Genomic DNA, 27,288 nt, shown 5'->3' with positions numbered 1-27,288 from the left:
TTCCATTATTTTCGAAATGTTTGTGAATATTCCAGTGTGGATATGTGTTGTATTACTTATAATACAGAGGGATATGTAGAGTCTGTTAAGTTTCAACTTGGAGAGATAAAAAAGCAGACACACCAAAAGGAAAGTAAGGAGGTAAGCCTTGTTTTAAGATTTCCACAAGGTTAGAGATAGGCAGATATGCATTACAATAAATGTCAAGTCTCCTAAAAACAACTCTGCTTTTTAAAAAAAAAAAAAAAGTATGGGTTGTGAATTTTAAATTATGAAATGTTTCTATTCATATATCAAGTAAAAACAAAGAAAAGGAAAGAAAAACACAACTCGGCTGAAAACAGCCTGCAGTGATATTGTCAAGAATCACAGTTTATAAATCAGACACAGGCACTACTAACAGAGAAAGCAAACGTATTTACACGTGTAGTATATCAAAAAAAGAAGCCAGTTATTTAAAAGAGAAGCACAAAATGTGTACGTGTCTATCAACAAGGTGATAAGAGCAGCCTTGGGAATGCTGAACTGATGATTGTATTTGTCATTGTGTCATTTGTTTTCCTCCCACTTTTCCCTATAAAATTGACCTGCTGCTGTGCTTCATCATGTTCTGAGACAGTGGTAAGAGTAGAGAAGATCTTGATTTGTTGAAAAGAAAAATTAAACAATCTGTACATTAGTGACAACCATGCAACCACAAAAATAGAAATGCACTTTGTTCTCTGAAACAATTCAACTTTGATCAGAGGTCAGTTAAAAAAATTGAACTTTTCACTAGGCTAGAGTCTAAAGCACTGAGGCAACTGTGTGATTTTCAGCGGACATTTACTGACATGAATAGCTTATTAACATTTTTATACCTCAATGATACCAAAAATCATGATTGTTGCTATTGAATCATTTTCTATGCTTATGTTAGGTCAACAAATTTTTGGTGTCTGTAATAAATGGAAATATGGTTTCTTTTTGTAAATTGCAGTTTGACAATTACCTGTATATAAAAAAAATGCAGCCAATTCAAGACAAAACCATTTAGTTTATGGCAAATACAGAAGCGTTTCAAAAAAAGTGATGGGAGAGTGTCAGTCCTTTTTATAGGTGAGTCAAACGGTATAAAAACTGGTCACCATTCAGCTGCCTGGCTTCACTGTTTCACTGCAACACAATTGTTGGTTGAAATAACAAAGCATCTTCTGCTTCTTTGTCACGAATCAACATTATATGACATATATGACATTATTTGACTATCCTACAGAGATTGTTTCAACTATATTAAAGTCAAAAGACAAATCCCAGTCAGTCAGCGTGCATAGCGTCTCTTGAATTTGGCAAAAGTAAGTATTCCCAAACTTTTCACATTGGAGGAACAGTCCCCGCTGTCATTATATTGTCAGCAGGGACTTTGTTGTTGTTATCATTCAGGATGGCATGGATTGAGGAGAGAAAAATTGTTGAATTTATCTCAATTTGCACACTGAGGATGAGAGACCAGTGGGTCCCAGAGGATGACTGGCAAAAGAGGTTGAAGGTGTCGTGATTCACATCTCTGTGTCAGCCACGGTGGTCTGGGTGGCAGAGTGTCCATTGGTAGTGGGAGTAGCGTTGGTCCCATTTTCTGGAGGAGACTCTCCATTGACAGTGGGCTTATCAACTGGCTCCTGGGGCAGGGGTGCAACAGACACCAGTGTATTGGCCTGGTTCTCCTCATCAACCTGAAAAGACTCGGCCTAAGAGAGAGTACAGAACCAAGACTTCATTTCATAATTTATTCTGGATTAGAAGACTTTAACACAGGCCAGCTACATTTTAACATACAAGCCACGTGGTGTGTAATTGAAAATCGATTTGTTTTTGTGGGAGTTGTTTAAATAAGCACATTCTCGGTTAATGTCTTTGGGTGTGTGCTTTTTCCTTGCAGTTTCCACACATACTTGCTTTATTATTTTTCTTGGCGAAAACAAAGTTTGAAAGTGCGATGGTTTTTACTCTGTCAGTGAGAACTTTGTGGCCATGACTGATTCTCACAACAGATCTTGATTAAAAAAAGCACAGCATCAACAAGCTGTTACACCAGCAATCACATGGATGTGCCACCATACGTAATGTACGTGATGTTCTTTAGACAAAAAATTAAACCATCTGTATCCCCCAGGCAAGAGGCTGAAGCAGAAACAAGAGAAAGCACCACCTTGGCTTGCTTACTCTATTAAGTCAGGAATTGACTGTAAGATAATAACACATGTGATCTCAGATCCATATGTACTGTTTTTTTCTGGAAAATTTACCGTCACTGTGTACTTTGGTTAGATCAGGTCAAAGGTTAATTTCAGCTATTTACTCTTAAAAAAACAACCCAAGTAGGAAGGTCGGTATAACTGTTAAAATTTACTTCATTGCTGCTTTTAAAACACAGCACCCACAATGGCTATCATGTGAAAAGCAACTATTAAAAATCATGGATTTTTGGCAATAAATCTACCCACCAGTCGGACTCCTTTTGAGTTCTTGCGGTGCGTCTTGAGGTAATAACCAGCTACCAGCAGTGCAGCCAGCAACAGGCCAGTCAGCAGCAAGGAAACCAGTACCAACTTTGAGTTCTTTCCCCAGCGAGGAACAGCCTCCTTCACATCAGTCTGATTATAAAAATGTGTACAAAGTAACATTAGTTGAGTGTTCAGTCATAATTACAGCACTTGTAGAAAACCAGAAAAAAGATCACTGTAGAAACGGAAGTGGGCCCCATGAAGGAGTTATGTTTTTAAGATCTATATTTTTTTACTTGGAGAAAAAGATCTTCATTATCCAGTGACAGTGCCTTGAGAGACTTTGGGGGAAAACAGCTCCACTCTTTCTGGAAATGTATGCATAGTTGCTGCAATATATTTCCTGGCTTCAAAGTAGTGTCAAAAAAGATGCCAGTAAGCAGATAGACAGCATAATGAAAAATGAAATGTGTCAGAAAGAGGGAATTGCTTATAAGGTTGTTCAGTATATGTTGGAACAGGGAGGGAACTGTAGAGTATGACAAATGCAGTGAAACAGATGGGTGTAACAGGCACACCCATAACCAAATATTGTTCCCTAGGTATTAGAAAAAAATGTTTTGCTGCTGACAAGTGGATTGTTTGTGGGGTTTGACACCAAGTGTCAGCCTGATGCCTTTGAAAAAGTCTCCAAACTCTTTTCGTATTTCGTATTTTTCCCATGAGTAGCTTCCTGTCGAGTTTGATTATGAGTCAACTTTTAGTGGCTTTTTGGGGCCCTCGTGCTATTGCATAGGTTTGAATCTTTATCTATCTAACAGATAAAGTGACATTATGACACAAAGACAAAAACAAAAGGTAATTGGCACTGAAACTGCATCCAAATTATATGACTATACTGACACTTGTGTGGAGTATTTCTGCAATATAGTGTACTCTAGGTGGGACTTTACCTTGTCTTTTATGTTGTCGTTGTTGAACTTGTTAGCCATGCCTGTAACATCATCTGTAAATACACAAATGTTGGTGTTTTTACTGTCACAAGGTAGACATAACCAGAGGGTGCTATATTGTTGGACAAGATCATTTTTGCTTTAAAAATTTATTGGTGATTTTTAATGTTTAAGGCAATAAAGAAGATGACATTAATGCAGATTTTGCAGGAATTATAACTCCTGCCAGCCGAAACATAAAAAGCTTATTATAGGCTTCAACACTGAATATCAAATTTCAAACTGAGCTTATTAAAATATTGGTACTGACCTTCAACATATTTCCCAGACACAAGGATTTCATCGGAGTTGTTTTCCTGATAGATCTCTAGTTTACAGTCCTCACTACACAGCTCTTGTAGAACGCTTTGAATTTTCACTTTAGATTCCTCCTACAAACAAGACAACAAATAAAAGGTAATTAGCACTGAAACGGTTTTCACATGTCAAAATCTAGAATAAACGTGAAATTCATTGCTAATACCAAATCATTAGCTCCCTTCAAAATCACAGCTCCAAACCTTCAGTATCACCTTTAATCTTTCTCTCATTCCCTAATCCCTTCACGCTCAGTTTCATTTCTCTTTGTCTTTAATCCAGTCAGGGCTATCACAATTCTGTGTGCTACCTTTTCATGTAATCTGATCCAAACAACAGACTCTACCACACCGTAGCAGCCCTTTATCTCAGTTCAAAAAGGAACAGATGGCAGGACACAGTAACAGACAGCCAGGGAATGTGCACGCTTATCTGATAATTCAATTTTTATTTCAGTTTCCCTGCAGTGGCACCAGAATGGTTCAGTTCCATAAATGAATGCACTGCACTAGATAAGCCTTTCAATTACATATTTAGCTGGATAGCCAAGACCTTATTTTGCAGGTCCATCACTGTGTTATATGCAGTGTCTCATATCAGGAACTTCGCATGCCATTACTGAAATACTTTACTCTTTAAATAACGCAAGGGTAAATGCCTATATACCCTACTCTGTTTCAGTCCCTCCCTGTGAGCAAGGTTTACTCTCTGATCTGAAGCACGGTTCATTTCAGATCTCGGTTTCATCCTGTTTATAACCATAGCAGCATAAACTGTACTGCTCAGTTGTGATAAACTTTACATGAACCATTGTTGTTGTTTAATTTGCTCTAGATTAGAGCAAAATTGTTCCTCTGAAATGACAGTGAAAAACAGAAATCCTTGGTAAATGTCTTTGACTGGTGGCACAAGAACCCCCGATGTTATTCTGCTGGTTACAGTATATTCTACAAGGCATTTGCTGCTCAGGCTACATGAGAGCTGTAGCTAACTGAAACCATATCTAGTGAGTTCAGACCTCCACATAGCTTTGTAGACCTCAAAGCTGTTATGCTTAGACACTGGAGAATGTATATTTCTAAACACAAACACACCCACACACACACCCACAGTACTGCCTGAGGTCTCTTTACATTATTCATTTTACAGTAGCGGTGAGCTTCCCATCATGCTCCCACTCCCTCTGCACTCATAGCACCATACATCCCCTGGATTACATACAGCAGAAATATTTTTGGACATTTCCTGGGCAGCGTTTTTCTCTAGCTTCACTGAGATGTAACAGTTACTGCCTTCAAAATGAGGAAAAATTTCCTGCTGAGCTCATGTTCGCCTGATTGCCAGTGGGAATGGCAACTAAACCAATCCGGGGAATACTTTTCTCTCTGGTGCAGTTGGTTGTTTGTGTGAGCACAGGATGAAATGTATGCAGGAATATTTTAAGATTCTTTGTTTTACTCTCTGCTATTTCCGTCTTATTACCTGTATGATTTTGTATATTTTTCTTCCTGCTACGTCTTCCAAACATTTTCATTGTACACCGAATATGAGAATAAGAAACAGAACTTACACAGTTGGAGGATGCCTTGAGTTTCAGACTGACAGCACTTCTGTCTTCGATAACCTCTTTGCTCACGCATCTGACATCATCCTTTGGTACCGGCTGTAAAAAGAGAGAAACCAAAACTCTTAACCTTGATGTGCCCTTCTTACCATTAACTGCAGCATGGCACCAGCCCAATGTAGCCAGTTCCTCTAACCAGTGTTTATACACAGAATTCGATTTAGTGTTGAATTCCTTTGTTGCCCTTTCTAATAATTGTATCATACTTTGATCCTACGTAAAACAATCATCTTAATTCCTATGGCACATTCAAAAACACAATATCTGTAAGTTATTTAAATTAAATCCACTAAACATGAAACAATATGAAACACATAAACAATGGAAATTTACAAAATAGAATATAATTAAATTTAACTTCATACAATGCAATAACGAATTCAATATCTTACGCATGTTGGGTGTCCTGTCATTTCTCTGTTTTTAGGTTAATGTCATTCAAGTGCCTAAAAAGTGAAGTATTAATGCGCTCCTCTGCTAAGCTACTTTTTAAGCTACTTAAAAACATCCTTTTTTAAATGATTAAACTGTTATTGATTTTCTATCATTTGCTGATTTCCCTTACACCGAGTCCAAATAACATTATGTCTTAATTGCAAACATGTTTTATGCTCCCAGAACAAGGAAAAAAAAATCTAAGTCACACTTTTAGGATTGAGCTCAAATATTCAGAGATGACAATTTGTATCAGTTTTTGCTGCAGGGATGACATTTTTGAGTTGATGAACAAATGCAAAGGAAATGTATTTTGTATGAAATCCATCCTTATTTTCTTATGCAAAATCAGCTACCACTAATCCTTTTCCACATCAGGAATCGTTTGCAAATAACGTCACGCCTGAGTATAATTTGCAACATTTGAAAATTTGATGTAAAACCAGGTGTCCCTCAATGTTCTGTGCTTTTGCAGCTATATGTTATTCTAAAGTGAGTATTTAAAGTAGACGTCTTCAAATAAGAAGTAAAATGATTTATTTTGTCCTTTTTTTGTTTTAAATCACATTTACTTGTTTCTATTCAATAACATGCTTTTCTCGGTCTACTCTTCCAGATAAACTTCAAACTAGTAACATTGCGTTATGTTATGACAGCCTGTGCAGTCTTACCTTTGGTTTATTGTTAGGTCCGTCACCTCTTGAAGTTGCTGGAGTATCTGATTCCAGAATTTCCGTGTGTACCACAAATTCTGTTGCACCAAATGCCTTCTGTGTAGCTTCAGTTTGACTGTCTCCCGGCATCTGTGTAGTTGTAGCTGCTGTAGCCGCTTGAGTTCCTTGTTCATCAGGATATACCAACTTTTGATCTTGTGAATCATCATTTGCTGAAAATATAATTCAGTTGACATGGTTAATATGGTAAATAGCCATACAATACACACAGTTTCGATTCTAGGCGTTTGCGTAAAAAAGGTGGCAATTTACTTATTAAGTATTGCAGTTTGGTTTGAAGTGTGTGTAGACAAATGAGTGGGCTATGGTTTTAGAAAATTGCATGAGGTTATATGCAGTTCATTCTGAAAAATGATGATATTATTTCAGCTACAGCAATCCATTCAGCCCAGGGGCTTAGGTACACTTTAAATGAACTCTATTAAGTATGTGTCTGTTCGTAGGGACACTGCAGCCCTGTGTTTACAGGTCTAAGATTTTACATTTGTTCTGATAATACCTGTATTCATATAAGAATTGTCAGGACAACTTGGTATTTTTTTGCGTAGATTGTGACTCAAATAAAGTACTCTGTTTTTTCTTCACATAAGTGAGTCCATTTGTCACACACACAAATAAATCTGTACAACAAACCTCAATAAAAGGTATTATTATTATGTAATGTATAGTGTTTCTTACCAGGAAATTGTGATGGCTTTGGGACCATGTCTCCACGTACTATCGACGATCCCACAGTCGCCGCTTTTTCTTGTTTTATAGGTGCGTCTGTCTTCGCCATGACTCCTGCTGTTAAATCAGAATGCATGTTAAGTATAGGAAAGAATCTTTCAAGGGTTTGTTTTGCATTCAGTTACACGGAAGAAACATGACTTATTGAGTCAGTTGTCCATCATTTTAATTTACCTATGCAGCTGTGATAAGAAAGTAGGTCAGAGCTGTTACCTCTGGTGGCAAATTTAGCCATCGGAGGTAACAGCTTGTAGCATGGATGGAGAATGGTTTTTAAAAGTGTGCTAGCTTAATGTCAGTTATTATCTTAATGTCTGGACTCGATGAGAGCTCTTCAGTGTTCTCACAGTATTATTTCTTCATGTCCCTCGAGGCCTCTGGAGTGATGGAAGATTAGGTAACAGATCGTAGTGCAGTAAATAACTAAAGTCTCAGATCCACGGATCACATCACAAAGTCATTTACTCTGAAATACAATCTTTTTCGCTTCAAGGTTTTAAAAAAGATCCTACGTTTGCAGTCACTTATTTTTGTTTAGACACAAATGGAATGTACAAAATAGTTTCCTGAACTATATTAATTTGGGTTTCTATCCACCTGTTAAATGCCCTGACTGAATGTGCTGCTGAAAGACACCAGGCAGTGATGCCACAGCTTTTTCCAAATTATAGAATTATGTAATAGGTTACGGCACAGTTGTTCATTTTTCAGGAGACGTGTGACTTTAGGAAAAACATCTTTGATTAATTTCAAAACCTGTAATAACCTGGATTGCTCTAAAGACACATTTGATTTTTGTGTTCGTTTGCTGCTATGCTGCTGCACTCTGCAGTCACTGACTCGAGCTCTTTATTGTGTTTTTGTTAGGGGATCTAAAAGTCCATACAGGGTACGCAGTGTTCATTCTATTTTACCCAGCTCTCCCTCTCTCTGTCTAACAACAACAGCATTACCTCACACTCAAAACATTCCCATAATACCGTTCTTCTGCAGATCTCATTACTTCTACACTCTTACTAAGTCATTCCTTATTGTCCCATATTAAGTTTGTGATTGATTTCAGGTTTCAGGTTTGCAGTTGCTCTGTACTGCCCCCTCTTGACCTACATTGACTTCATTTTTGTTTGTGCATACTGTATACAGCTGTTACACATTACGTAGATGAACATTCGATTTCTGTGTAAATTTAAGCTGACATTTTACAGCAAACAAAAATTATAAATGGTATATTTAATGCTTACCAATCAGTTGAATTCCTAGTATGGACATATATTCATATTGTAGTTTTCTATTCTTATATAACTCACAGCACCTTACACTACAAGGCACTTTTAACTTTTACATAAATAGTCATACAGTTTTTACTTTCTGTTCATTAAGCCAGAGTAGGAAACTACTTTTGTACTTGGATACTTTGGCATGGAGAGCATACAAACTCTCTCCACAGACAATATTTAACAATAGAAGGTCACTAGAAAAAGTTGCATTTCCTGCAAAAATGCAGTGTAGTGGAATCTGCTGTAAACAGTTGAAGAAGCAGAACTTTCTGCTGAAAAGAGGTGAAGAAACTGAAAATTCTGCTGAAAAGAGGTGAAGAAGTAGAATTTGTGCTGAAAAGCGGTGAAAAAGCTGAACTTTCTGCTAAAAAGAGGTGAAAAAAACTTACTGCATTCACACAATAAACTATTTCAAAATCACTGGCATCTTTGTGCCATGCTGTTTTCTAATACTTAGGACCCATTACCAAATGCTGTACTTCCTCCTGGGCTTTTGCAGCAGCAACCTTCAGTCGCTCTTTCTTTGGGAGTCACGCTTCCCTCCACTTTTTCTTTGATGAATGAAAAACATCTTCTTTTGGGCTGAGATCAGGTGACTGATTTGACCATTGAAGAATATCTCTTTTCATTGCCTCGAGAAACTCTTGCTTTGCTTTTGCTGTCATTTTGGCTCGTCATCCATTTACACTTCTGAAATGCTGCCTGATCAGTTTTGCAGGATTTGGCTGAATCTGAGCAGAGTGTATATCCCTGTACACTCGATCAGCAGTCACATCATCTGTAATCATTTTATTAGCACAGTTCCACATGCCCGTGCTATAACATTGCCTCCACCGTGTTTGATAGATGATGTGGTAATCTTCGGATTACATGCTGTTCCTTACCCTCTCAATACTTTTCTCTTCCCATCATTTCTGGTAAAAGTTGATCTTGGTTTTTCAGAACTGTGCAGCCTCTTTTAAATTTAGACAAATTCTAATCTTGCCTTCATATTTCTGACATGTATCCTTCTCCAAATACTTATAGACCTAATTGTAGTTTAGACTAAATATTGTCGGAACATTTGAATAACCTACACAAGATGTGATTTATTATTTATTTTATTTTCAATATTTTTCTCACATTCTAATTTTTATTGGTTGTTGTGTCATAACTCATCTTTTTTTTCAGGTTGCTTCAGCTTTTCTTGGAGTCATCTCTCTGTCACAAGCTGGGGTCTTCATATATGGGACACATGTGTTTACACACTGGTGACACTGTGACACATTTCCACCAACTTCATAACCCATTGTGACACGCAGGTGCCACAAGTCTAGTGTAAACATTGTGTGTGCTTATAGCTAACAGGTGGGATGGTAATCTCTAAGGAGTTCCTTTGGCATGATTAGTGTCAGCAACTGTCTATTGCAGCTGTCATGTGAGATCTGTTTTGCACTTTGTCATTGTTTTTAATTGCTTTAGAAAACACATAACAGTTAGTGATCTTTTCTGCATCTACATAAAAATTAACAGTAAATTTATCATATGAAAGTTGCAAATATGAATCCTCTGTTTGACTTCACTCTGTATCTCTAGTTTACTTTCAGAGCAGGGACCATCTTCCCTTGTTAAACCTGTCTTTGAGATCCTTTTCCAGCCTGCGGCCTACAGCTGCCCTCCCTCCAGTCCCTCCATGTCTGGGTGGTCTGTCTGTTTATTTTAATGGAAAGGAGGAGGTTTAGTATGGGTGAGATGGTAAGGCATAAATTAGGTTTTCTCATACAAACGTGACATACAGGCTAAAGCTGAAATGTGTTGTTTCAGCTCTGAGGTCATTTTCTGTACTGCATTGACAATTAAAACCCAGTCAATTGTGCTGTAAAACAAAAGTCTAAAGATGTACACTGTGGCTGATTGTTATGTTTAGTGCTCAGTAACAGTCTGGCCTTTGAAGCAGACTCTGCTGGACGCTGGGGAGATGTTGTGGTGAATGAAAACGATAACATTAGCAATATTTTAACATATTTGCTGGATAAAATTCAACTATAATAATGAAGCAAGACCATCTCAAGCACATGTTTAGAATTGGCTGCAACACTTTTATAAAGCAAAACATGCGTGTTTAGCTTGAGGCGAAATAACACAGGGCCTTCTGCAACTCTGCCAACATTGCCAGTAAATCCTGTCCAGCTCTCTGACCAGCCATCACTCATTACATGCAAACAAGTTTTCCTGACAGACCAGAAACCAGATGGAATGAAACCTCTGCAATATAATTACCTCTTATGATCAACATTTACAAAAACATTTGGATCTGAATTTGATCGCATTGTTTTTACCTAACAGTGCTGCTTTTTTGGTAGATTCTTTTTACACTTGCCGTCTGCTTTGGTTATTGGTTTAGAGGCAAGTCTGTTATTTAAAGGTAGATTGTAGCCTTGGCCTTTGTGCTGTAATCGATACAGTGGTGTTATATCCGTATTTTAACAGATTTTCTAACAGCATGACCTTTGAACTCACCACCACCTCACCTCTCTTTACCTTTCACACATTCATTTAAACTACAACTAAATTGGACTTTTAACTGGGTTTACTGAATTCTTATGGTATGGTATGTTTTTTGTCTTTCTGTGTTTAATGTCTAGAAAGGTCAAGATATCAGTCATCAGCCGTGGGTCTAGCTATCACTGCACAAACAAGGCAAATGTAACTGTTGTAATAAACTTAGATTCCATATGTTATTTAGCATAGGCCCTGACTTCATTGCCCTCTTAAAGATTTTCCCATCAGATTGCTCTGAGTAAAGTCTGCAGTCTGGATATGCTAACGCACCCCCCTCATCTCTTGGGACTCTGGATGAAGGAATGTGGCAGGCTTTGGAAGGAGACGAGCCCTCGGTTCCACGCCCTGCTCCCTCCCAACCCTCTGTCTCTCTTCACCCTCTCCCAGTCATGCACAGCTAATCCCAGGCATCCAGCGAGATGAGATTTAACTTCAACCTTCACACCTCCCACAGCATAACATTGCGTAAAGCAGTTTAATTTCTTTCATGATGTTCCAGAAAGTTTGCAAAGATTGCGTCATGGTGTACTGTACATAGGGTGACCAGATGTGTGACCCAAAGACTTTCCCCCCCCTCTTTCCTCCCACATTGTGAGACTGGGTCCCGCATTTTGATTGTTTCTAGTTAAGTCAAGGGTCAAAAAGAGACGCGCTGATTAAGGCATGTTATTGGTACCGAAATTCCTAAATGGTCACAAACAGACAAAAGAAATGTAACAAATGTTGCAACAGAAAAAAGGGAATAATGAAATAATACAAATAATATTGGATAGGACTATAAAAAATGTATTTAAATTTTCTTTTTATTGTACTTATTTTACGAGGGAGCTGCAAACAGATTTTTTTTCATTGATGACTTTCCTGATGCATCGCTCAAGGGATCTGTTCTTCTTTATTGACAGGTCTTCATGTAAATTGTCAAAATGCACCCATGTAACTGCAACCACTTTGCATGCTTCACTGTATGTATATGTGAAGCATGAGCCAGCTGTTAGATGCTTTCAGTGATCTAGCCTTACAAGCCTTTGGCCTCCGGTCCCACCCTGGCTTCCATAAAGTCCTGTGATACATGATCACGAGGGGAGAAAATATAGCATTGTGTGCCCGTGACCTCTGGCCTCTGCCTGCTTCTACTGATGAGAACCCTGTAACGTGTAATGGGGCTTAGTGAGGTGATAATGGTCTACACACATCAGTTAACCACCATGTTAAAGTCCCAGTGACCGAAGCCCCACTAGCCCCCGCTGCCACAAAACATTTCAATAGCTTTAATTCACAGTTTGTTTGTTTTTTATGGGAAACCAAAAAAATGTTTGTATATATGTATAGAAATGTGTTGTTTTTTATGCTAAACGCCAACACTCTCAACACACACACTGTAAACACTCTCAAAAATCATGATCATACTATGTATACTTGAAATAGTCTCTTGTCAGCAGGACAGGGATGTCTTGTGCAGTGGTGAGTGAATGGAAGCTGTGGAACAGAGTAGCAGGATAGATCCATAATGAATAAAACATATCTTTCCACGTAGCACTTTTAATTCTTATCCCTACTTTTATTTTTTCCATGTCTATTTAAGTGTTATTTATGACACCATGTTTGCACTGAAGCACCGCAGCAATTTCCTAATGTTGTAAACCTGCTCAACATTTGGCAATAAACCCCATTCTGATTCTGATTCTGAATGCCATAACATCCCACATGCTGTTTGATCAGCACTGCGTCAACAGCATGCAATGTATAAACATATAAATTAGTTGCAAAACCAAAATCTTTTATGGAGTAATATTCAAAAAAGACTTTAAAAACAAAATTCTGCAGGCATTCTACAATTCTACACATATTTGAATCGCTACAGTATAGTATAAAAGAATCCCTAAAATAATTTCTTTTTAAAATAATTAATGCCCAAACATGGAAGAAAGCTTATTTTACGGTCATTAAGTGGAATTTGTCTTCATCTGAGTCTATCTCGATTTCAGGCAGGATTACAGAATGACAAAAACAGCATTCATTGATGTATTCATAGTGTTGTTTTCTTAAGGGATGTTTTCATAATTTAGTATCAGAGTTTGTTAAGCATACACTATGGAATGTGACATTGGAGCAGAGTCCCGTAGGGTTAAACATGCTCTGCAACTCTACCCTCTTTGAAACAACAGTCTGTTGACCCCTACTATCTTGACCCTCCCCACCCCCTACTGCACCCTCTCTGCACCCCCTACCCTGTCATTTCTGTCACGCCAATTAATAGCAGAAGCCAGGCCATTCTTCTCTCATGGCAGCAAACCAACTGAATCTAATGGTTTCAATCAGGCCAGTGAAGCAGAATCTACCTCACCCAATGCTGCCCAGCTGTAACATTCACCCAGCCCAACCCTGAAGCCACTGCAGCTTCTTATCAAGAGTGTGATGCCTGTTTCTAGGGACCACAATCAGGAAACATGACATCTGTTTTCAATTGCAAGCAATATATCACTCCCCAACCCCTCTCACAGACTCACACACTCACAGTCACTCTCTCAGTTGCCCGCTAAAGTTTCACTGCCTAGTGCGTTTATGAAATGAGCCTGTCTGGATTGAGTGTGTGCAGGTAGATCCTGTTACAGTCAAAGCTGAGGATCAGTTGATAAAAGGCTTTACGTGGATTTTGTCCAGAACAAATTTAAGATTATACCTGTTGAAAATTGACGGGAATTATCATAGCTAGCACACGTTTCTGGGTGGTACTGAATAACAATCATCTTAATGCATCAAGAAGTTGAACTAACTGCACTTATTCAATGGCCACAGATTCATTCTCTGTATCTGAAACACTGACGTTACAAACCTGGGCACTGTAGGGGGAAAAATCCCACTGCCAGGGCCAGATGGATGAGGTACTCCTCCACACTTCCTTGTAAACTTTTAGTTTTACAGCAAAAAAGTCAACTGGAGACTAATAAACACAGATGCTTACAGCAACATTTCATAACACTTTCATTAATCTATATTCATATAATTAACATCAGCTTTCCCAGCCATAACATGGACACTTATCACCTACACATACTCAGATATGGTGTGACGTTGAACTAGAATTCTTGTTTAATTAATATTAACCTTGGTCATTTATAGGAATTTCCTTGCTTGACTAATTATCAGTATTTCAGTTGTACCACAACATATATAATGAATATCTTGAAGTTGAATCTTAAAGTCTTCTCTTTTTAATGCACTCCAATAAAAGTAACAGTTAGAATGTTAATATTTATTAACTCCAAGGATAACACAATGAACTCATTCCATCCATCCATTTTCTTAATCATTTATGCACCTCAGGGTTACGGGGAGCTGGAGATGATCTCAGCTGTCATTCTGTGAGAGGCCAGTGTACCTTGGACAGTTGGCTAGCCTATCGTTATCACAGAGAAATTACCAATCACTTACACTCACATTCACATCCATAGCCAATTTAGAATCAGCAGTTAACCTGTGAACTCTGGGAAAAGTTGGGAGTACTTGGAGAGACCCCACCCTCAGTTTCACTCATAATGAGAGAACACCAGACATGCAGGCATGGGGAAACATGAAAGTGCCACAAAGAAAGGCCCCAGCCTTGATTTAAACCCAGGACCTTCTGGCTGTGAAGGAAATAGAGTATGTACATGAAATATATTTGTAGTTTGTTTATGCAGTGATAATTTTTCTCAGTCCTTGCTTCTCTGGTACTCCCTTTTATGTAATTTGTAGATCAGAGCAAATGCTTGGACCTCCTGGTTGTTTTTATAAAGCCGCATTTTCGGCTATACCATGTGAATGTACATTCACTGTTATTACACACACTGTAAACCCAAAAGTACAAAGGCTGGAAACACTTCAAAGCCAACACTGCTGAGAGGACAGTGGAAAACAGTCTGCTCTTATTAGTAATGGATAAAGGAAAACACAATGCCAAGCAAACGAGAATGGTATATATGTTAAGTGCGTGTATGTAGTGTGTGTTTGTGTTTGTGTGTGTGTATCAGCATGTTTACTTGTCACCGCTGGCTCACTTGACACTGAGGTTTGACTTGAGATATTCTGTGCTGTGTTTCTAAAAATGAAATGAACAATCTGTTGCTGACATTTTTCTAATTCTTTTTGCTACATCTCGGACTTTAGTGATTCTTCAAATCAGCTCACAATGAAGTCAACTTAAACTGTTTCATGAAAAATGAACTCATTGTCTGGGTAACATGCTTGTTCACAACATCTGTATGTCTACTCTCATTTCATCAGAGTTATATAGTAAACCCATCTTAATTTTATATATAGATAACTGCAATGCTCACATCTCCTTGGTTGGAAAGGCAATTCAGGAATAGGGATTGTTGCCTACGTTTGTAAACTTGATTCTGTGGTTGAAATATGCTTAAGCTTAAGTGGTCTGTTTTTCATTTGTACTATAAAATCTGTTATCTTCTTTATTGATATTCATCTTTATTTAGCATGCCCATTTGGCCCAGATACAGTGTCAGATGCTTTGAGCTGCTTTGAATTAGCAATTCTCATCAGAACACTCTTTTTCTTATCCAACTGGAGAATAAGAGTTTGTATCCCTCCAGATCTGAATCGATAGCCCACTGTTGGTTGAAACTATATGGGTGCAGTTTTATTTTGCAAAGCCGATGCAGCTGCCTCCCTTTGCTGATGACCTCAATCCCATAAGTTCTACATGCCATAAACGGGACATGAGGTTTGAATTAAGTCCCCCAGTGTGTGATTCATTTGCAGCCACAACAGAGGGCACTCAAGATGATAGTAAAGCATGAGCCAAAGAGCTTGAACGAGAGCTGTTTTGTTGTTTTAAACTTTCCTATGCCACTGTTGAATCTTAATATACATTTTCTTCTGCGCATATCCTATCTTTTATTTTTGTCTTTTTCTTTTCCTGTCACCAAATGTCTGTTTACTGGTATAAAGTAGGGCTGCCACGATTAGTCGACTAGTCACGATTACGTCGACTATCAAAATCGTCGACGACTGATTTAATAGTCGACGCGTCGTTTGAAGCTTTGTAAGATCACAAAAGACGCAGGAATAAGTAGTAGGATTTAAGAGTGTAATAACGGACTGAAACAGAAGATGGCAGCACTGCATGTACAAGGATGCCAGCTGCCGTTAAACCCCGAAGAAGAAGAAACTGTCCCAGAATTCATAGCGCAGCCCAGCTCAGTTTCCAACAATGGCGGCAGCTAGTTAGTTTTAATGTTACTCTTATTATTCTTTCTGGGTCACAAAATAAACGTTTAACATATTTTCAGGCGAGAATGTAGCTGTGTAAACCTCAAATATCGGCTCAGTTTATCAAGACACCACATATTTTCAAAAGCGCTCCGACGTTTTCAGAGACGTCTGTTACCCACTAGCTCGATAGCTAGCCGGGGGCAAGGCTCACTAGAGCCCGTGAGAACACCGGACTCCCGGCAAATCGTTTTCAAACCCACTGCCGTCTTTTGCTACTCAGGTTAAATATATATATAAGTCACTTAGATAACTTCAAAATTTTATTGTTTGGCTTTTTTAGTATTTTATTTGTTCCTGAGTAAATCGGTTTGGCTGAGATTAAAGTTATAGTTTTTACACAGCTGAATAAACGTCAAGCAGACAACTGATTATCAGAAGTGTGAGATGCTCGAGAATTTACTCCGGTGTCCCGTTATATTTTAGATATCAAGGAGTTTATTAAACTTCACCGAAACAATCTGCAAATTTCATTAAAATTTAATAAACTATCATCTTGTCTTTATTTTTAGTTAGCACATACCGTAAACACTTAAAGCTGTAAGCTAATGATAGTTATATAAGAGCAGATGCATGCTGGTGCAATGGATGCATGATCTGATTAGTCGACTAATCGCAAAAATAATCGGTGACTAGTCGACTATCAAAATAATCGTTTGTTGCAGCCTAGTATAAAGCTACAGATAGGAATTCTATTCAAAACTGGTTTCAAATGAATTTAAAACATTTGCCACATTTAAATTAAGCTATTGTAGGAACTAAACTTTAGAATAAGTCCTGCAGTGTGAAAAATATGGTGACAACATCACACAAACATGAGTTCCAACTGTCTGTGGAAGTTGAACATCCTGATATATCCCTGATGGCTCCCCAAATCTGTTGCTACTTCACCACAGCCTTTTTTTGAAATGCACATTAACATGCAAACCCCACACCCTTCTTCCACGCACGCTTCAACTGGCCTCACGTTACAACCAGCTAAATATAAATACACATTTCTCAAAGTCCTTGAAAATCATGGGAACCAGTGCTGTAGAAAAGGAAACATAACACCAGTGGAATGCCCATAAATAGTTCTGTTGTACAGTAGAGTGCAATACAGAAAAATTAACTAGATAATACTTAAAAACTGTTTGGCTGTATATTCAAAAGTTCAAAATAGAGATTTTAACTTGAAATATCAATTCAAACTTCACTGTACCTCCTCATAATTTAAAAAAATCACTCTCTAAAAAAAATCCTTTTGTTTGCCTGGGCAAACTACAAAGTAACCCTTTTCTGAGAAATATGTTGGGGAAAACAAATCTTTATCAACTGCTTTTACAATGTATATAAATCTATTTTATGTTGGAGACAGTTAGGATTCCTGGGAATCAAAGGGTTGTAGGGTTAAAACCTGGATTCAACTCAAAGACCATTCAAACAAACGCTGCTCCACCCCAACCCCACCCTTACAGTTCACTCGAATTCAGCAGATGAGCATGCGATCTGAGAATTTGTATTCTTTGCATTTAGTATTTGGTAACTTACCATTTATAAATGAAACGATGAGGAGCAAAGCAAAAGGTGGCATTATGCAGGGCCTGTGTGTTCTCTGTGCGGAGGATGCTGCCATTCTTGTCCTGAGCAGACACACGTCCAACGGGTGTGAGTAAAAAGAGAGGGAAAGAAGACGAGAAGCTGGTTGAGCCAAGGCACTTTAGGGTTTCCTCTTACCCAGAGCAGGATGGTGTGGATAAAGCCCCACTTGTGTTCTGTCAGTTTTTATATAGCCACCCCCCTTTCTGCTTCACTAAGGCCCAGCCCTACACCCCGTCTTCCACTTTAACCCTTCATCTGTGCCCCCACCCTTCTAGCAGGCAAAAGGAAGGCAGACATAGGAAAAGCGAGTAATGAGATCTTGTTGGGGTGTTGTGTGTTTTTTAAAAAACCCTCTGCATTCTTTAAATGCCTCTCGATGTTTAGATTATATGTGCATTAAAAAAAGTGGTTCAGTGCTTGAGATATCCTTTATAGCAGTGCTGTATTGTGTGAAGTGTTTTGGTGATCACTGTTCATTATTTCATCCATTCTCTGACTGGGCAACAATGTCTGTTTGAACTGTGAACCCTGTCTGGACGGGAGCATTAATCCATTCACAATAAAAGGTGATAGCTCACAATAAGCTGTGACATTCAAGTCCTTAATAGGCTTAAAGAAATAGGCCGTGGAGCAGAATATCATACTCGAAACAAAGGTGCAATCCACTGTTATGTTAATAGCATTAATCCATTTCAGTGGCCTGCAGTCCTCACTACTCTGCAAGGCCATCAATCAATGCGAGTCTTGCCAGTAGTTGAGACACCACAGGATACGCTTAAACCTTTCACACTTCCACAAAGTCCTGAAAGCATCTAGCCCCCCTGCAATTTGAGGCTCTTTGCTTTACTTTTGTTTGCTTTCATGCTAGCTCTACTCATGCTCTGTGTGAATTGCACATCTGGAAACACTGGTGAAGGTATGCTAAATGAGTTGTTAAAAAAAAGACCCACCCTAAGGCCAAGAGAAATGAGCAACAATAGTAAGTCGAGGAAATTCACATTCTCAAGGAACAGTCTTGTAACTTGATACCAGCAATGCCCAAATCTCCCTTGTTCCTGTTTTAGCCCATCCTTCCCCCAGTCATTGAATTTCCTTCCTGTAACACCCCCACCCTCTGCAGACCTTTATCAAACATTGAGCTCAAACAGTGGGATGCTGAGGTGGGCAATTGGCTCCTTACTGTGAGCCCAAGATGAGCTTTTGCTGAAAACCTCAAGAAAGAAAGCAGTGGTATACCGATGGCCACAGCTGTAAGCCATCAGTCATGCCACCCCAGTAAAATATTAATTGCACTGTTAGCTAGTTAAGTATTTCTTCAACTTGAGTCCTAATGAATCACAACTTGAGTAGTCAATGACAAGGAACAGATTTTACCTTTTCCCCTCCACAAATGACAACAGGAACAAAATTATAGTTTTTCTTGCCCATTGTATATGTTTTCTTCTGTAACGTTTTATCCAATAAAGTTGACCTATTTCCAGTCATTTAAAGTCCTACATTTTATACTTTGTCTGTCATAGGGAGTTTATTCCCAGTTCAAAAATAATCCTTGCATTTTACGCAGGGCTTGGTGCAGCCCCTCAGTTTATCAGCTGTTTAATAAAACCTGTTTTAGCGTCTCGCTGTTAATGCTCTTCTCTAACGTTCTTCAGTTTGAGAAGCTGCACCTTTCAAACAAAAGGTTTAAACAGATGATTGTTGGGGTTGCTGTTCTCTCTGACGTTGTAGTAATCTAATAGTAGAAAAACACTTTGGCATGTAGCATTTAGAGCTCTATACACCAAGCTTTTGGCTCACAAGGATTACTTGTTGATCTAATTGCTAGAACCTTTGGATAAAGCAAAGCCTATAGGAAATGTCCAGGGTTCAGAGAAACTAATTTATAGTTTCTCTGAACCCTGTGTGTGTGTGTGTGTGTGTGTGTGTGTGTGTGTGTGTGTGTGTGTGTGTGTGTGTGTGTGTGTGTGTGTCTCAGTCAGTCTTGGTTGTAAGCGCATTTTCAGATGTCATATTCAAGTTTTTGCTTTTTAGTTGTATAAATCATGTGCATACGCCTCGGAGCATGTGTGTTAAATGCTCTCTGAAATGTACGATGCACTGTCTCATGGGCAGAAATACTTTGCTTGTAGTTTCTCACAGTGAATCCCCTGTAGATTTACCCTGTACTTTAAAGACCACAAAAATCTCAAGCTGTTGCAAACCTTTTTGTAAAATGTGTTGTTTTTTTCATTTGTATGCATTCTTTTCATTTCTGTTTTTCTCATTTTATTCAGTCAACACACACTTGCTTTCACATATACTCACCTCCTTTTGCAATCAAACACAGTAAAAGAAAGCATGTTTGTCTTTTAGGCATATGTTAGACTAGATCATTGTTGGTAGTTAATTTCTCTTTTGTTAATGGTGTTTGTGCTGAGGAAGGTACATTAACCTGAATTGAACCTGCGTCAGAATTTCACTACTTTAAGGTGTTTCAGAGGCGTCAGTGGCATTTTATCCATGCAAACTTGCTTGGTTGTTAATTGAATGGCTCTGATCACTGAGGCTAGTCTGGTGAATCAGATGAGTACTTTAAGCGGCAGATCCTCTTTACTTACTAGAGATCATATTCGAAGGATATTACCTGGATTATATTCTCAGAAGACATGTGCTTCTGAGATTATAAGAAAGCCTCTTTTAGCCTCTTTAAAAAGACAGAAGCTTTCTTTATAGTTTTGTTTAAAATGCGAATCTCAATGGTTGACTACTAGGAATGTTTATTTTATTTTGTCTGAGAGCACAAGAACGCAGGGTGTCCACACGCAGTGGCTTATTTGTGTGAGCTCAGGCAGAGTTCTGAGCAGGAAGCTGTAAAATGGCAACTCACCTAATGTTTTGGGAAACACATTTTTTCCACCCATACATAATTACCAGCTCAATTTAGGAGATTAGTAGTTCTGTTCTGACTTTAGTCACAGAAACAGCTGAAAAGCAATTAACACACTTTGTAAAATGAATTAAAGGATTTATTGTAAAACAAAACAAAATAGTGTGTTCTTAATTTAATTTAAATTTATTTATTTGTACAAACATGCAGTAACACACAGCCACAAAAACACATACTATGTAATGCAGATTTTATGGCACTTTGAAAATGTGAGCTATAAAACCAGATTGGCTACCTAGGAGGGAGTCTGTCTTGAAGTGATTTCATGAGTGCAGGAGAGAGGGAAGCTGAGAAGGAGGGAAAACTTTGGGAGGCGCAGAAGTGGGTGGAGATTTTGTTTCAAACTCCAGCAAATTTGGACCGTTACCTCTCTAGGCTGAGCAACGAGAGCCGTGCGGACAAATAACAAAAACAGTGTCACTCTTCCCAAAATGAAATATGCTTTCATTCGGGGCATTTCAGGGATGCATCCATGTGGCTGGGCTCAGTATTTCAGAAACTGCTCATCTGCTGGGATTTTCCCCTCTCTAAACTCTAGAGTTTAAAGAGAATGGTTTGAAAAAGAGAAAATATCCAGTAAGTGGCAGTTCTCCGGGCAAAAATGCTTTGTTGATGTTAGATGAGAATGGCCAGGCTGCTTCAAAGTGATAGACGGGCAACAGAAACTTAAATAGCCACTTGTTCCAACTGAGGTATGCACCTCAGTTCGATCCTTGAAAGAGATGCAACACTGGAAGACCACACTGGCTGTCACTCCAGCTAAGACCTGGAAACTTAGGCTAAAGTGTGCAGGGTCTAGTCTGGAGTTTTCAAATATAATGCAAGTTGTTTAATTTTTTTTTTTTTGTTAACTGTCGATAAAAAAAGTTACATCCTTACATTCTATAAAATTAGCTGAAATATATTGTCACATAATTACTAGTTAACAATAACAGAAACTGTAACCTATCCTATCCTGATGTGAACACATTCAGTCTTTTTTTTGTTAACATGTATGAATACAAAGCCAACAAAAAACAAAGTTAAAAACCAGAGAGACCCTTAAAGTGATAGAAATGTGGAAAGTGTGGAACCACTTACAGGTAGAAATGGAGTCTGCGAGCCCAACTGCTCATCATGCCTTTGATAGCTGTTAAAGAGACGCTGGGGTCAGCATTCACTCAGCTTTAACATCACCCCATCACCCAGAGTTCTTAGCTAACTTTGTGTCAGCATGGAGTCTGTGCAGCTGTTTACAAAGGAGCTGAAGTTGTGTTTGCAGTATGATGCAGTATGAAGTAATGTTCATGTCTCTCTGTTCAAATACTCCTGAAATACTTTTTTTGATTTCTTTTGAAAAATTTAAAGCTATAAATCACTCCACCATTTTCCTCTTCCTGAACACAAACTGAAATCAGCTAACTGAAGTGCAAGTACGCAGGAAGAAACGAGGATGCTTCAGAAAATGAAATAAAGCCTCCCGTTAACCTGTCATTAGAGCGCTGCAGTGATGAGAGGCGGTAAGACACTGTTAATTATATTGCATGGATCTGTGTTTTCTTTTATTTTGTGGGACAACAAACTTGGGCCTGTTGAGAGGCCAATTGGCATTTACATGTATGTTGCTCTATGATGTACATATCTGGCTTTGATGCACAGATTTATGCACACCGTCTTAGTTACCCAAAAGACCTCATTAATGGTATTTATTAGAGCTTGAAAATGATGTCATTTTTATGTATTGAAAAAATGACCAGTGATACAGTTGTCCCAATTTATACAATTTATACCTTCACAGTACAGTACAGTAGTTTCTCTTCTCCCTGTCCTGTGAGTGCTCTTTCTCAAACAGACATAGGTGAAATGAAATCTTTTTAGTTGCATTTATTGGAAATTGATATGTTACCATGCCAGTGAAAGTTTCCCATGAGTTTATGTTAAACTCAAGATAATAAGATTAAAAAAGTCAGAAGGGGAAGCTTCTTCTTTTCTCAATCACTTCTGTCATCCAAAGATTCCTGACACATGATGCCATAACCACAGAACAAAACAGAATTTAATTGAATTTACTAGCGAACTGTCAAATTACCTTATATAATTTTTGGACTCAGAATTGGAATTATATTCAGTCAAATTATTAGATGTCTTTATTTCCTAGTCCAGTTGTCATCAACTACATTTGTCCAAGAGACAGAATTTTCTCATCAGGCACTGTGAGGGGCCAGATGCTCTTTTAAAATAAAATGAATATTGTATCCTAGGTAATATATTATTATTTGATTATACTAACTTTCCTCCTAGGTTTATGTTAGCCTTCGTCAATGTTAAAAGACTCGCATTACTTATACCGCAGAAACCCACTAGAGGGCGACTGCAATATTTTAGGCTTCATATTTATGAGGCTGTCAAGCACATGCAGTGTTGTAGTTTATGGAGTACACTGGCAGGAGAAAGGCCTTCTGAATGTATGTCAAGCATGAAAAATGGCACTGTTGAAGAGCCTTAATAGAAAGTTGATGCAGAAAACTGCAGATTTAATGAAGACTGGTCTAGTGAACATGTATTCATGGTGTTAGTGTTCATATTACAGCTATAGCATACGTATGAGACCGTCTCATCCACTCAGAAGTTGAAAAAGGAAAAAAAATTATTTGCATGTTTGCAGTATTTATGAAAAGCTGTTATGTTTCCAGTATTTATCTTTGATGTTACTTTGACTTGTTTCCACAAAGTGACTTCCATAAAGTGCTTTATGGAAATGATTAGGGTAGATAATTTGCAGATTTTGCATTAATATTTAAAGGTAGTTTTAGTTTCATTGACCAATAACTTTCATCATAGTTTTTGTCAACATCCTTTGTCAACAATAACTAAATAAATGCTGAAAAAAAAATTCTAATTGAGATCGAATCAGAACTAAGTTGTGTAAAAAGGAGGGAAACAGTTTAACAAAAATAAAAATAGACTTAAACTAAAATAATATATTTGCCTAAGTTGTGATTTAAACCAAATGATCATTTAATCCAGTTTTGTTATGCTAGTTTATGTTTATATGTACTTTGTCAAGACATACAAAGATAACTACTGTGAAACGTTAGGACAAACCTTCTCATTTAAGGTTTTTTCTTTATTTTGATGACTGTTTACATTGTAGATTCTCACTGAAGGCATCGAAACTATGAACGAGTACATGTAGTAAACAAAAAAGTGTGAAATAACTCAAAACATGTTTTATATTTTAGATTGTTCGATAGCGACCCTTTGCTTTGATTACTGCTTTGCACACTCTTGCTCTTGGCATTCTCTCAATAAGCTTTGTGAGCTTGTCCCCTGAAATGGTTTTTCAACAGTCTTTAAGGAGTTCCCAGAGAGGCTGAGCGCTTGTTGGCCCTTTTGCCTTCACTCTATGGTCCATTTCATCCCAAACCATCTCGATTGGGTTTAGGTCAGGTGACTGTGGAGGCACTCCATCATCCTTCGTGGTCACATAGCCCTTACACAGCCTGAAGGTGTTACATGATGTTACAATCTTTGAATTGGCCCCTTGATAGTCCAGCAACTAGTGATTACCCATGTAATTGAAGGTGTATATGCAGTCCAAATTTTTCACACAGCAATGGATTCAGAAGGAGTCCAGCTCTGGTACCCCAGTTGGCCTGTGGAGCGTGTTTTATTTTAATTTATATATTATGCCTCTATGTGTTAGCACTGTGACAGACTAGGGACCTGTCCAAAGTGTAAACTGCCCCTCGCCCTATTACAGCTTGGATAGGCTTTACTATTCGGGGGCCTAAAAGCGCTTTACAATTCCACTATTCATTCACACACTGGTGGAGGCAGCTACAGTTGTAGCCACAGCTGCCCTGGGGCAGACTGACAGAAGCGAGGCTGCCATACCGCGCCATCAGCCCCTCTGGCCATCACCAGTAGGCGGTAGGTGAAGTGTCTTGCCCAAGGACACAACAACCGAGACTGTCCGGGTCGGGGCTCGAACCGGCAACCTTCCGGTTACAAGACGAACTGCCAACTCTTTGAGCCAAGATCTGAATGTTTTCAGCACTTCGTTAAATCTGTGCCATTAAGGCAGTTATAAAAACTAAAGGGTATGTGTATATATGTATATGTGAACAAATACAATCTCAGGTGAAAGTACAGTTTTTTTTGTCACTAATACATGTTTACCCTTTTCTTGTTTCCCATGTCATGTTTTGGAGCCTCTCACATCTACTATTTTCCATGAAAGAATTAATAATCCTTATTTTGTCCCTACCTGTGATGATCATTTTCACCAGAAGATGGCATTAGTAGACTAGTGTGAGGTCCAGATCAACCAAATGGGCTTTAGATCCCTTAATACATCATTCCTTTGCTTTGTGCTTATAAATATATGTATATGTAATATGTGTGTATATTACCTTGAACTATTTTCCACTTTGTCCTATAAACAGAATTAAGCTGTTAGTTTTAGGTGGCGAATAAGAGAGTATGACTGTGGAGTTGCTAGTGGACAAATGAAAAATTACTTCTGCAAATTGAAGAAATAAAATGTCGTCATGGATGAGCTCATCTAATAAATCGTGAATGAAGCTGTTACTGATAGCAGTTATGGTCCTTTAAGATTTATTCTACACAGTTAAGAGGTTTTTCTTTTCCAAGTATAGACAACTTTTCTTTGTCATGAGAATGAACAAGCATCATTTACATGATTGTGTGCACACTAATAATTGTTTAATCAAAGCAGCTGGAGGCTAATGTTTAAAGCACTCAAAAGCTTGAAGGTTGCATTCAAGAGATGCTCAAGGAAATGTGACCCGTGAATCAGTTCTATTAAAGAAAAATATCTTTATTTAATGAATGGGGTGATCTTATCACCTAGCTGGTGCCTTATCCCACTTTATGCTTAAGGACAGTCCATTAACTATTTACACCTGCTGTGCTGAATTGTTCGCATTTGCTCAAGTGCACAGAAAGTCCAAGGAGGCCTCCATTCAGCATTCCTTCTGCAGAAAGCTGTCTTAAAAATCAGCAGTCTGTGCATAAGGCCAGTGTCCTCATTATTTTCTGACTACCTAGAGAAGCTGATGATCTGTCATATTACTTTACCTCAGACTAATTACGTCAATCAGGCGTCCAAGCAGAATGAGATATTATGACAACTTAAGGTTTTTTTTTTTTTAAATGAAAAGTGATTGTTGTCTGATGACAATAGTTGCTCTATAAACTTGTCTTGTACCATCCTATAGCACACAGTCTATCAAGTTGATATCCTGCAGCTTTCTCAGCTGTCAGTAGAAGAGGTCTGAGTCCTAATGATCCTCCTCGAATGTGTGCGAGGGGGAATTGTTGGCAACTGAGTGTCGGTACTCTGACAAGTAAAGAGTGAAAAAGGGCAAGATGAGGAGTTAGAGCCTGGCAGGTGTACAGAGGACCCTTTTGATACACTGATCATAACCGATATGAGTCCGACAGGTTTGAGTTGTGGAGTCTGGGTATTACTGCAAGCCCCCCACACCTGGTTTCTGCTTGTCCGGAGTTTTGCGGGTTAAACATGAACAATGCTTATAGCAAAGACTCACAAACTTCATATATGCTTGTCACATGCCGTACTACATCACCACAATCACGGTAGTACAAACTGTACTTTAGTAAAGTTACATTAGAGTCTTGAGCTCATAGAGTGATGATTGGCTGTTTTTGGCTCATGGCAGTAGTTCAGACTCCCTGAAACGGCATTGCTTCTTGATTAATTCAAAAAGGGGAAGGAACAGCATTATCATTACTTGATCATTCTCCTCACATTTGTTTTCTAGTTCCAGGGAAAATATTCCAGCTGGAGGCCATTACTCTACAGGTCTTTGCTGATTTGTGAAGTAGGCTTTACCTTTGTTGGGTCTGGAAATACAACACCCTCTTCCTGTGGAACACTGTAAAGCAACACAACCATGAGCATTTAAATTCAACAAAAAATTAACTATCTTTTTAAAATGGTATTCTGATTGCATGACTAAAAATTTCAATCATGGTTATAGGCTTATAAATAATACGATATTTAAAATAATAACATTGTGCTAGTGTTGAAATAGGTACTCTTTTACTAAATAATGGCTTTCATTAATAAGCAAATCTAGTAAAACACGTATTAAAAAACCCTATTTAAAAATATTTTGAGACTTTGCTGGAGGGCTAATATTATCTGCTTGTGGGTCAAACACTAAAAAGGATGAATGATGTATGTTCTCGTGGGATTTGAGTTTATCCCTGTGACATCACCGTCTTGCAAAGCCTTCCCATGAAAAGTCAATAAGTTTAATTATTAAAGTGGAATGCTAATGGTCCACTAATACCATAAAAATAGATTATCCAGTTATGTGTGGCAGAGTTTTGATTGGGTTAAAAATGAC

General features: G+C 38.2%; 1 protein-coding gene across 1 annotated transcript; it reads right to left on the bottom strand.

Moving 5' to 3' along the window:
* Nucleotides 1-354: 354 nt before the first annotated feature.
* si:ch211-286o17.1 (hematopoietic progenitor cell antigen CD34) lies at nucleotides 355-18,120 on the bottom strand. Its single transcript, XM_005729718.1, has 8 exons — nucleotides 17,932-18,120; nucleotides 7,265-7,372; nucleotides 6,524-6,738; nucleotides 5,364-5,456; nucleotides 3,747-3,867; nucleotides 3,437-3,489; nucleotides 2,484-2,633; nucleotides 355-1,727 (listed from the first exon to the last, which is right to left on the bottom strand). Exons 1-8 carry the CDS (start codon nucleotides 18,014-18,016, stop codon nucleotides 1,539-1,541), a joined length of 1,014 nt encoding a protein of 337 aa, XP_005729775.1. The 5' UTR covers nucleotides 18,017-18,120; the 3' UTR covers nucleotides 355-1,538.
* Nucleotides 18,121-27,288: the final 9,168 nt, after the last annotated feature.

Source organism: Pundamilia nyererei, unplaced genomic scaffold (genome assembly GCF_000239375.1).
Source record: "Pundamilia nyererei isolate P.nyererei 1_Seehausen unplaced genomic scaffold, PunNye1.0 scaffold00034, whole genome shotgun sequence".
NCBI classification, from domain to species: Eukaryota; Metazoa; Chordata; class Actinopteri; order Cichliformes; family Cichlidae; genus Pundamilia; species Pundamilia nyererei.
The sequence above is the reverse complement of the archived record's forward strand: the minus strand, read 5'-3'. Positions and strand labels throughout refer to the sequence as shown.

Coding starts and splice junctions, on each gene's coding strand:
- si:ch211-286o17.1 (XM_005729718.1), bottom strand. CDS start 18,016: ATGGCAGCATCCTCCGCACAGAGAACACACAGGCCCTGCATAATGCCA. Junction 7,373..17,931: donor CATCGTTTCATTTATAAATG/GTAAGTTACCAA, acceptor CTGATTTAACAG/CAGGAGTCATGGCGAAGACA. Junction 3,490..3,746: donor GTCTGGGAAATATGTTGAAG/GTCAGTACCAAT, acceptor GTGTATTTACAG/ATGATGTTACAGGCATGGCT.